Here is a 10,312-nt window from a genome sequence, read left to right as displayed (position 1 = left end):
TGCTCGTGGAAAACAGTATATTATGAAAAACCTATGCATAGATTTCAATAGTAGTTTGCATGAAAATAGGTTTATCTTTTAATTCCATTTGTGCACAAACTTTCTGAAGCATGCTCACACTTCCCTATGTTCCCGGTGAGGCTGCCTCCCCCTGCCTCGCGAGCCTCTCTTCGCATCTCCACGCTGACGCTGGCATCTTGAAATCATCGGCCCCGGTGGGAATATTTACACCACAGCCATTGGCAAAAGCTACAAATCGGGGCTTCCGCTGAGAGAGAGCTGATCATTAAACGTTTCTTTGCCAGCACATCCAATCTTTGAGCTATTCTGAGGGTGAACGGAAAGCAAGCTCTTTTAAAATAAAACTTGGGGACCTTACGGGACGATATGCAGATTCATTTGTATACCCACAGAAAGATTTCCAAGGGAGCCACAGAGCAGCACAGGCTCCTGGGAGCAGATAAGCTACAGCAGGAGGACAGCATTTGCCTGTGTTTTCTTTGCCTTCCAGGGACTTTAGTGCGATTTGAGCCCTGAGGAAAAATAGGTCCAAATAGTCAGAAACGGGTTTTCTTGTCATTTCGCTGACTAGAAAGACATTGCCTACAGCTCTTTGGAATGTAGAGATGGCAGGTGATACCTTCTCCAGAAAGACAAGTTTGTAGATAAAAATCCTCATGCCTAGGCTAGACATGTGCCAGCCGATAGAACTCTGCACAGTGATGGAAATGTCCTGTCTCTGCTCTCCAGCTTGGCAGCCGCTAGCCACACACAGCTCTGTAACACTTGAATAAGGCTGCCCAGGACTGAGATGCGCTGTATGGGGAAAATACACACTCAGCATAAAGAAAAGCCGTGCAATGTCACATTCACGTGTTTATATCGATCCCATGTTGAAAGATCATCTTTTGAATATATTATTTAATAAATATTATGTATTATTAAAATCAACATGTTTCTCTTTACTTTTTTTTTTTAAGATTCTTTGATTTATTTGAAAGGCAAAGCAACAGAGAGAAAGGGAAAGAGAGAGAGAGAGAGAGAGAGAGGAAGAGAGGGAGAGAGAGAGAGATCTTCCACCTATTGGTTCACTCTCTGAATGTCTACATAGCCAGGTCTGCACCAGGCTGAAACCAGGAGCCAGGAATTCCATCCTGGCCTCACATATGGGTGGCAGTGGAACTTGGGCCATCTTCAGCTGGCTTCCCAGCTGCCTTAGCAGAGAGCTGGATCAGAAATGGAGCCGCCGTGACTCAAACCAGCAACCGGCACTCTGATAGGGGATGCCAGCATCCCAAGCGCTGGCTTAACCCACTGCACCATCACGATGGCCTCCCTTTACTATCTTTAATGTAGCTACTAGAACATTCAAAATAACATATGTGGCACACATTGTATTTTGCTGGCACCACTGAACTTGATCATGAACTTCTGAATCAGGTGCTAGAGAAGGGAGAAGTACTGGGAACCACAGGGAAGAGGCAAGGCACAAACACAGATAAATTCTGCAGACCTTACAAGTTTTTGTAATGTACCCTCCTCTTCTCCGTGGAGGGTTCGAGTGCCCGGAAAACGCAAGTTGCGAGCCAGTGTCAGCGTCAGAGAGAACACACCCGGCTATTTGAAGCCAGAATCAGTGAATCTGAATCTGAGTTTCCCCCAGACCCTCGCCTTTGGTAGAGAGAATTACATCACTAAGAAGTCTCGATGGAATTCTCTGAGAAATTCGGATCAAATTTTTGGTCCTGCTTCCAATAGATTGTGTGTTCTATTTCGAGCCCCTACAAGACAAAGAACATTACTGTGCTTGAGAATTTACGTCTGATCACTTCCCACCTTGAAATACAGCCCCTGTTTCAGAAGGAGAGCTTCAAGGCACAGACGAATACATAAGCATGCCCAATAAATCAGAAGGGGGGCCATGGCCGCACAGGACTTGGACTTCATTATTGTGATATTAAGTCTTCCACGGCTCCAGAAGGTTAGGAAATATAACACAGTAACTCCAATAGACTTGACGTTGAACACAGACTTGGCTTCTGAATATGTCAACAAAAACATCTCTTGGGGGGGGGGGGAGAAATTATTTATTGTGCCATACAGAAATCCAAACCTTCGAGCCATTCACTGCCCACTTTATTAGCATCTCTGGGTTAAAGAGACAAAGGTCGAGTTCTAATTAGAATGCAGATCATGCATTAGGGAACCAAGTTTCCACCACCTGTGCTACCCGCGGAACCTGAAGAAGAAAGCACATCGGGAGGTGGCATGATGGGAACGCAAAGCCACACTCTTGCTGCACGCTCCTTCTGGGACCTGATCATTCACCGCAGAGTGGGAGCTGGAACAGTGGAGGACATGTTTCTGAAGAAGTGAAAGACGCATTGCATCAAGGGAGTAAACCGTGTCTACTAGTACAGGATGACTGCGCATGCGAACAAAACTCAAGAGATGTCTGCCCCTCCAAATTTATTTTTTGAAACTATTCCGTTTGAAGGAAAAACGTGCAGCTCGCGGGGTAAGCTAACAGCCTTGATCCTGTTACTGGGGAAGTGAAGTGACGTCGGCTGGTCCGCAAATCTGGCCAACCAATCCAGGTGGTCACACGGAGCCTTCCTCAGCTGTCAGTCTCAGGTTGTATCTCTCCTTTTTACTTCCTTTTCTCTTTGCAAGACTGATCTAGAAATGGAAAGGAAATGATTTCTAAACTAAAAGCACTGATCTGTGCAGAGACCTTGCAAGTGCAAACCTACTATTTCCTTCTTTCCTCTGCTCCTTGCGCTCCACCATTCCTGTGTCCCCTCCTAGGTTTCCCAAGGACTCTGCACATCTCTGCTGACACTGTTCTCCCTAACGCTACCCACCTGCTGATTCCCTGACGCACGCCACAGGTATTTACTGAGCGCCCCAGATGTACAAGGCCTGGGCAGCTGCTGTGGATGGAGGCCATAGTGAGAGAGAGGGATGAGACACCAGAACTTGACCATTCAGAGAGATAGATATGGAGGCTGTCATGAAAGAGTGCGTCAAGTGTCACCGGAACGCGGTACACCTGCTAGGGTCTGTGTGTCTTGGAGGAGGAAGCCGTCCCAAGGCGAGGCAGCCCAGAGATGCAGAGATGGTTCCCAACTGCTGCTTTCCGGTCAGAGCAGATGACTCAGGGTGGGCACTGGCTGGCCTTCAGCCACATTCCTGAGTCCCAAGGGACAAGGCCCAGCTGCACAAAGCCCTCCCATCAAGAACGTGTCTGGGGGGACCCAGTGGCCGCATTCACATTGTCTCCCTACTGCTGGAAGAGTTTCATCTCCCACCAGGGTTACTTTTGGAGTCCATACGGACATAGCACTGACACAGTATTTTAAGCAGCTGGACAGTCCAGCCAGAAGTTGCAACAAAGAAGATGGATGAGAGGACAATGTATGTCCGTCTCCGTTATCACCAATGGCACCCCGGAGGCCTCAGAAGACGGAAGTTCCTTCCAAAGGCTTTTCCTGGGCAACCGCGGATGATGTCACCCTCACAGCAATAGAGCCGTCATAGGTAGCAGAACAGGAGGCAGGAAAATGAGAGACGTGGAGGGTGTCGATTACCGGGCAGGAGCAAACACAAGGCGCTTCATGGAGCCTGGGTTTGTTTTTGCGCCAAATGTTTACTGGGCACCACCAACGTGCTGGGTATTGGGCTAGACTCTGGGGGTTAAATGATCAACCATTCAGATACATGGGTAGGTGCCATGATGAAAAAAAATATGCAATGGAAGTATACCAAGGTAAGGTCGAGGTAGTCTTCTTTGACAGGAAGTAATTGGGCAAAGTTGGGTGAAGACGTTCCTATAATCTCCACAGGGACAGAACCGGAGAAAAGGTAGTTGTGGCTGTTATTGCCCCAAATCTGCACGCTCTGGGAACGTAGATTTCAAAATGTACACACAGGGAGCTGTGGGCGCCCATAGGAAGTTGGCTTGTCGGACCCGGGACGCTTCCTGGGACAGGTAGCATTCTAACTGGCCTTGCCTATGGTAGGGTTTTGGTGGATGAAGGATGGAGGCAGACCACGTTCCAGGACGAGGAAGAAACAATAAAAGCAAAGACACTGAACTTGAAGGAAGGGGCGGACAGCGACCTGTGTTCATACTGTCGATTTGGAAGAAACACACACACCAGTGTCGCCATACCAGTCTGGGGTGGTTATTTCAGTTTTTCAGACAAGGAAACAGAAGTTCTAAAAGCTGAAACAGAAACACTCGCCCAAGGTCAGAAAATCAGGTATTACGTGGGAGACCCGGAAGAAGCTCCTGGCTCCTGGCTTTGGATCGGCGAAGCTCCGGCCATTGGTGGCCATTTGGGGAGTGAACCAGCAGATGGAAGACTTCTCTCTCTCTCTCTCTGTCTCTCTCTCTCTCTCTCCCTCTCCTCTCTCTGTGTAACTCTGACTTTCAAATAAATAATCTTTTTTAGAAAATATTTCAAATCAACCAGTGTGGTCTCTATCCTCCTGTGCCAGAAAAAATGCCCGAGAGAATTTGTCTCCTAGGTGGAGGGTTGGGGAGAGGGGAGGGGGGAGGTAGGGCGAGAGGCATTCTTGTTTGGATAAGCCAGGTAAATAGCCCTCCCGTGGAGGAATTTGATTTTCTGCAGGAGATAATGCAGCATCCAAAGCATTTGCCTGGGAGGGGTGCTACAATCAGATCTGTGTTCTGGAAGAATCCCAACAGCCATGCGAAGGAAGGATCAGACATTTCTGCACCATCTCATCAGCGGTGACCTGTTCTCCTTGAACAGTTACGGGAGTACTGCCCATTATACTGAGTGTCTTCCACCCTTGTGCCTAGCAACTGACTCAAGTTCTCCTTGCACTTCAATGGAAGTGGAGAGTTCCTAGAGAGGCAAGAACAACCCTCTAAACCCTGCCCTTCTAATGGGAGCAATTCAGATCCTAGGAGAGGAAATATTGGGGGGAAGGAAAAACACTGGGTACCAAAGCCACCACCAAGGAAGGCAGCTTTTTCCTCTTGCCACGCGAGTGTTTTCCACCTCAACAGACCACCCAGATGAGAATGCACTCACTCGAAGATCTGCATTTAGACAGAAGAAATAGGAGCAGGCATTTGGCCTGGTGGTTAAGATGCTGGTTAAGGGGCTGGTGCTGTGGTGCAGTGGGTTAATGCCCTGGCCTGAAGCGCCGGCATCCCACGTGGGAGCTGGTTTTAGTCCCGGCTGCTCCTCTTCCAATCCAGCTCTCTGCTATGGCCTGGGAAAGCAGTAGAAGATGGCCCAAGACCTTGGGTCCCTGCAGCCACGTGGGAGACGTGGAAGAAGCTCCTGGCTCCTGGCTTCGGATCAGCACAGCTCCAGCCATTGCAGCCATCTGGGGAGTGAGCCATCGGACGGAAGACCTCTCTCTGTGTCTCTACCTCTCTCTGTGTAACTCTGACTTTTGAATAAATGAATCAATCTTTAAAAAAAAAAAAAAAGGATGCTGGTTAAGACACTCAGGTCCCACACTGGACTATCTGGGTTGGTTTTTTGTTTTTTTCTCCTTAAAGGTTTATTTATTTGAAAGGCAGAGTTAGAGAGAGAGAGAGAGAGAGAGAGAGAGAGAGCTCTTCCATCCACTGGTTCACTCTGTAAATAGCCACACCCACTTTGGCTGGGCCAGGCCAAAGCCAGGAGCCTGGAACTCCATCTGTGTCTCCCATGTGGGTGCAGGGGCCCAAGGACTCGGGCCATCTCCTGCTGCTTTCCCAGGTGCATCAGGGAGCTGGATTGGAAGTCCAGCAGCAGGGACTTGACCCAGTGCCCATATGGGATGTTGGCCTTGCAGTTGGCAGCTTAAACAAACAGCCGAGCTGCAACGCCAGCCCATGGTGTGTTTGGTTTGGAGTCCTGCCTTCACCTCCAGGTTCCAGCTAAGCAGACCCTGGAGGCAGCAGTGACAGCTCCGGGGTTGAGTTCTTGTCACCCACATGGGAAACCTGGACAGAGTTCTGGGCTCCTGGCTTCAGCCTCAGCTCTTGCAGGCATTTGGAGAGGGAACCAGCGGTTGGCAGTGCAAGCGCTCTCTTCCTCTTCCTCTCTCCTTCTCCTCTATCTTCCACTCAAATAGAAACAGAAATTTTAAAATAAAATTTTAAAAAATAACAGAAATGTGTTTTCCTAGAGTACTTCCTGTGGTGAATTTCAGGAAAACACAGCTTCCACGGCATTGAAGTCCAACTGTGAATTGTACACTTGACTGTGGCGCTCAGCTCTTCCGCGTGTCAGTTTTAACTGGAATTCTGAGCTGCTGAGACTCGACATACACGAGCGGACTTGAACACATTTGTGGAGAAATGGAATTAAAAGATTTCCGTATTGGTTTAAAACACTTTCGAAATCCTTATAGAGCTTTATAACAATACACATTTTCTATGAACTCTTAGAAGACCCCTGACACTTCGGGCAAGAATCTGTGTTGTAGAGCCTGCCCGCAGTGAAGGTGGAAAACTAGATTTCAGCTCAAGACTTCTCCCTGCTCAGAGTGTCTGGAAGGCTGTTGGCTCTTCTAGTCTCTTACTTCCTGCCACCTTTTTCCATTTCTTGTTTGAACAGCCACGTCTTTCCTTCGTTCATCCATTCAGCTGTTCACTTAACAAATACTGGATGGGGTGTGCTGCATGCCCCGTGTTCTGCTGGGGATAGGGATGGGGAAGGACCAATACCTGCCATCCAGAATGTGCAGTGAAGTGAAGCTGGGGGGAGAATGTGATGGAGGTATGGGGGGGGGGGTGCTGCAGGAGCTCAGAGGAGTAAGGGGGCAATGCACAGGGGAGCTGGCACTTGAGTGGGGTCTTAGAGAGGAGTGGATGCTTGAGACATCAAGAGGAAGAGGGGGCTCGAAGCAGAGGCAAGGCGGTACATTTCCTCTCGTCCCGCTCAACCTCTTCTTTCCTCAATTCTATTCATCTTTTTAAAGATGAGTCATCCCAAGTGGACAGAGGGGGAAGTAGCTCTGAGAATGCTTTTGTCCAATGCCCCAAGAATATGTAACTCTATGTGTGCTCAGCAAGTTTCAGCTGTGTCTCCCTGTACCATGAGTGACTCCTCGACTCGCTCCCCAGTGCAGAAATCAGTGCAGTCGGTCACCTGCCTCTGACATCATATTCTGTTCCTCTTCATCTCCCACGAATGTCTTCAGTTAGCATTCAACATGCTGGTGTGTCTCGAAGGGCCACTGACGCTCTCCAGCCATCAGGAAGATCAGCTGGATTTCAGGAGGAGACACGAGGGATAGATGAAGGTGAACGTTATTTTTGTAGAAACTGATCAGACATGTACTGTCTGTGAGTCCTAGCATTGACCTTGAGAACCCTGTCTATAGCTCTTAGCACTCCTTTAAGGAGGCACTGGGCATCAATTTGCCCACATGAGTCCACTTTACCAATTTAAAATCTTTCTGAAATAGGGGGTGTTACCTATGATGTCTTTTCTTAAAAGAAACACCAGCAAATGTATATGACAATTATTTTAAAATCCCTGAGAAAACCCCACAATTATTGCGATGCTTTTCACCCTTGGTCTATACTAAAAGATTCATAGCCCATATTGATTTTTCTTCCCCAAAGACAGCTCAGTTTTCAATAAGCCTTGAGGCCTCCCTCCTCCCTTACATTCTTCTCCCTGTTTTCTCTGCTGACTCTGGCCTCTGGCCATCTTCCCAGGCAATCCATTTTCCAAACATATATATATTTTAAAATTTTACTGATGAAATCCAGCGTAGGATACGCGATTGCCCTGCTGCTGTGTGAAGTTGAACTTGGACAGTCAGGGATCAGGTAACAGTGGATATCTCTTCACATGGACAGACCTGAACCTCCTTGGAACGATTAACTAACGTGGACAAAGTGTCTGTTAGTATTAGGAAGAAAGTAGGGGAGTCAGGGGATCTTTTTTTTTTTTTTTTAAATTATTTGAAAGGCAGAGTGAGAGAGAGAGAGAGGGAAAGGAAGAGAAAGGGAAAGGGAGAGAGAGAGAGAGAGAGAGAGAGAGCTCTTTTATCTGCTGGTTTACTACCTAAATAAAGGACAGCCCTGGGGCCTACAGGGAAAACAGGTAGATTTCAGGCACATGAATGCCAAGGATCTGAAAAGATGTTTTGGGGGAGACCCATCCTTGAATAAACAGAGATATAATGTATGGGTGACCACTTATTTCTCCCCTACATTACTCAGTTAAAACGAAGGACAAGGGATGGAATCATAAAATGTTTGAGATGAGCCATGGGATTGTTTAATTTAATCATCTCATTTTCCACAAGAGGAAGTGGAGACCCAGAACTCTAAGTGAATTTTTTTCCTGCCATTGCATAGCTAATTAGGGACAGGGCTGTGATTAGAATTCAGATCATCTGACTATCTGAAAAGGAAACATCTCAGACATGTATTTTATGCAAGGGACATTAATATACAATTCACAAAGGAAGTACAAGTGGCCAACAAACATGAAAAAAAAATGTTCAGCTTGACTCATAATCAATCCTCAATAGAACAGGGAAACAAACACATTCATGTATGGCTTGGGGAAATCAAAATTGTAAGAATCTTTTTTGGAAGACATTTTGGGACTAGGAAGTGAGAATATAGTCATTAAGGTCAGCCTTGAAAGCAGACAGGCTCGACAGCGCACCCCTGGCTTGTGAATGTGATTGCATATATGGTGACTTATTATTTTTAAAAGTGCAGACTAATGTCATGTGTAAGTTGCACTAAAAATTGAGGACGGTCAGTGCGCGTCTGTTTCCACAGACGCCGTGGCCTGTGAACTGTGGTGTGCGTTCAGCCTCTGCCAGCGCTCCAGAGCCGTGTGTTCTTGTACATATGTGTAGAACTCTTACTCCACATGTGAAGCCTGCTTGGAATTGCACTGGACAGGGGCCACAGCGGGGGACTTGGATGAGGGAGGCCAGGGTGGCCCTGGGAGGGGCGGGGCCAAGGAGCTCTGCCAGCCAGCACAATAAAAGAGGTGGGACCCCTCCCCCGCAAAAAAAAGTTTAAGTGTGAGGTCCGCCAGCTGCTGTGACTAAATCTTTTCCTTTCCTTTCCTTTTAAAAAGACTTATTTATTTTGAAAGACAGATATATATATATGGGGGGGTGGGTGGAGAGAAGCCATCCACTGGTTCACTCCTCAAGTGGCTGCAAAGACCAGAGCTGGGCCAAGCCAAAGCTAGGATACAGGAGCTTCATCCAGGCCTCTGACACGGGTGCAGGGGCCCAAGGACACGGGCCATCTTCCACTGCTTTCCTAGGCACATTAGCAGGAAGCTGGATGGGAAGTGGAGCAGCCCGGACCTGAACCTGCACCCAAATGGGATGCTCACTGCAGGCAGCGGCTTAACCTGCAACACTGGCTCAGACTTAACCATTCTCTAGGTACAAGCCTCAGTACCCTCTGCAAAATAGTGATAGTACTTATCTCACAACTTTGTTGGAAGGGTTATAGGAGATTATATCTATAAAGCACTTAGCACCATGAGTAATACCGAGGTCTAATAAATGGCTCAGCATGATTATAAGTAAAAAGTTTTACAAATATTCACATGTGTGGGCCCAGCAGCTTAACATCTAGGAACTGAGCTTACAGAAGTGATCTGAACTGGCACAAAGATGGATGCACATGGATATTCATCACAACATTATTTATAATAGTGAAAAATTGGAAACACATGGATGTCCAACAATAGAGTGGGTAAATAAATGATGGTTCATCTTGCTGATGGAATACCACGTGGCCACTAAATATTACGCTACAAAAGAGCACTTCATCATGTGAGACGACATCCAGATTAAGTGACAAAAGCAGGTTACACAACAATGTATCAGCAGAATGCCAATTTCATAATAAAACACATGTATGTGTAGGTGTCCTAGACATACAGAAAGTGCTGGATGGCGATTTGGCAGGAAGAAGACTCTTCATACAAATCCAGGCTAGTCACACAAGTGCATTTCCATGGGAGACCCGTCTCCTAAATTAAGGAAAATCCAGTTCACTGGGTTGTGTTGTGAAGTCTGTACCAGAGGGAGAGAAAAGCATTAAGAGAGTTCCTTTTTCTGCTACTATCAAAATTACGTAAATATTTGAGCTTAATGAGTCCTTCTCAATCTTCCAAATTTGAGACGTCCTGAAAGGAAATTATATTTTACAGTTTATCTCAGTATGTTGAGTTTCTGTATAATTTCTATTATTGCTTTTCAATGCTGGCATGAGACCTGTAACTTAGACAATCCTCTGTGTTAGTTCTTACAGGAAGCTGATTAGGCTGAAGAAAATAAA

The 10,312-nt window shown here is 46.8% G+C and overlaps 1 protein-coding gene across 1 annotated transcript in view; it reads right to left on the bottom strand.

Annotated features, from left to right (window-relative positions):
• Positions 1–2,616: 2,616 nt before the first annotated feature.
• Positions 2,617–10,312, bottom strand: part of EFCAB11 (EF-hand calcium binding domain 11) — a 252,207-nt gene continuing 244,511 nt past the window's right edge. Inside the window, exon 8 of the mRNA XM_062181231.1 lies at positions 2,617–2,679. Coding sequence (XP_062037215.1) covers positions 2,651–2,679 — 29 coding nt within the window. The 3' untranslated portion in view covers positions 2,617–2,650. The remainder of the gene's footprint in view (positions 2,680–10,312) is intronic.

Source organism: Lepus europaeus, chromosome 22, assembly GCF_033115175.1.
Source record: "Lepus europaeus isolate LE1 chromosome 22, mLepTim1.pri, whole genome shotgun sequence".
NCBI lineage: Eukaryota > Metazoa > Chordata > Mammalia > Lagomorpha > Leporidae > Lepus > Lepus europaeus.
Note: the sequence above shows the minus strand (reverse complement) of the source record. Positions and strands in the feature narration are given on the sequence as shown.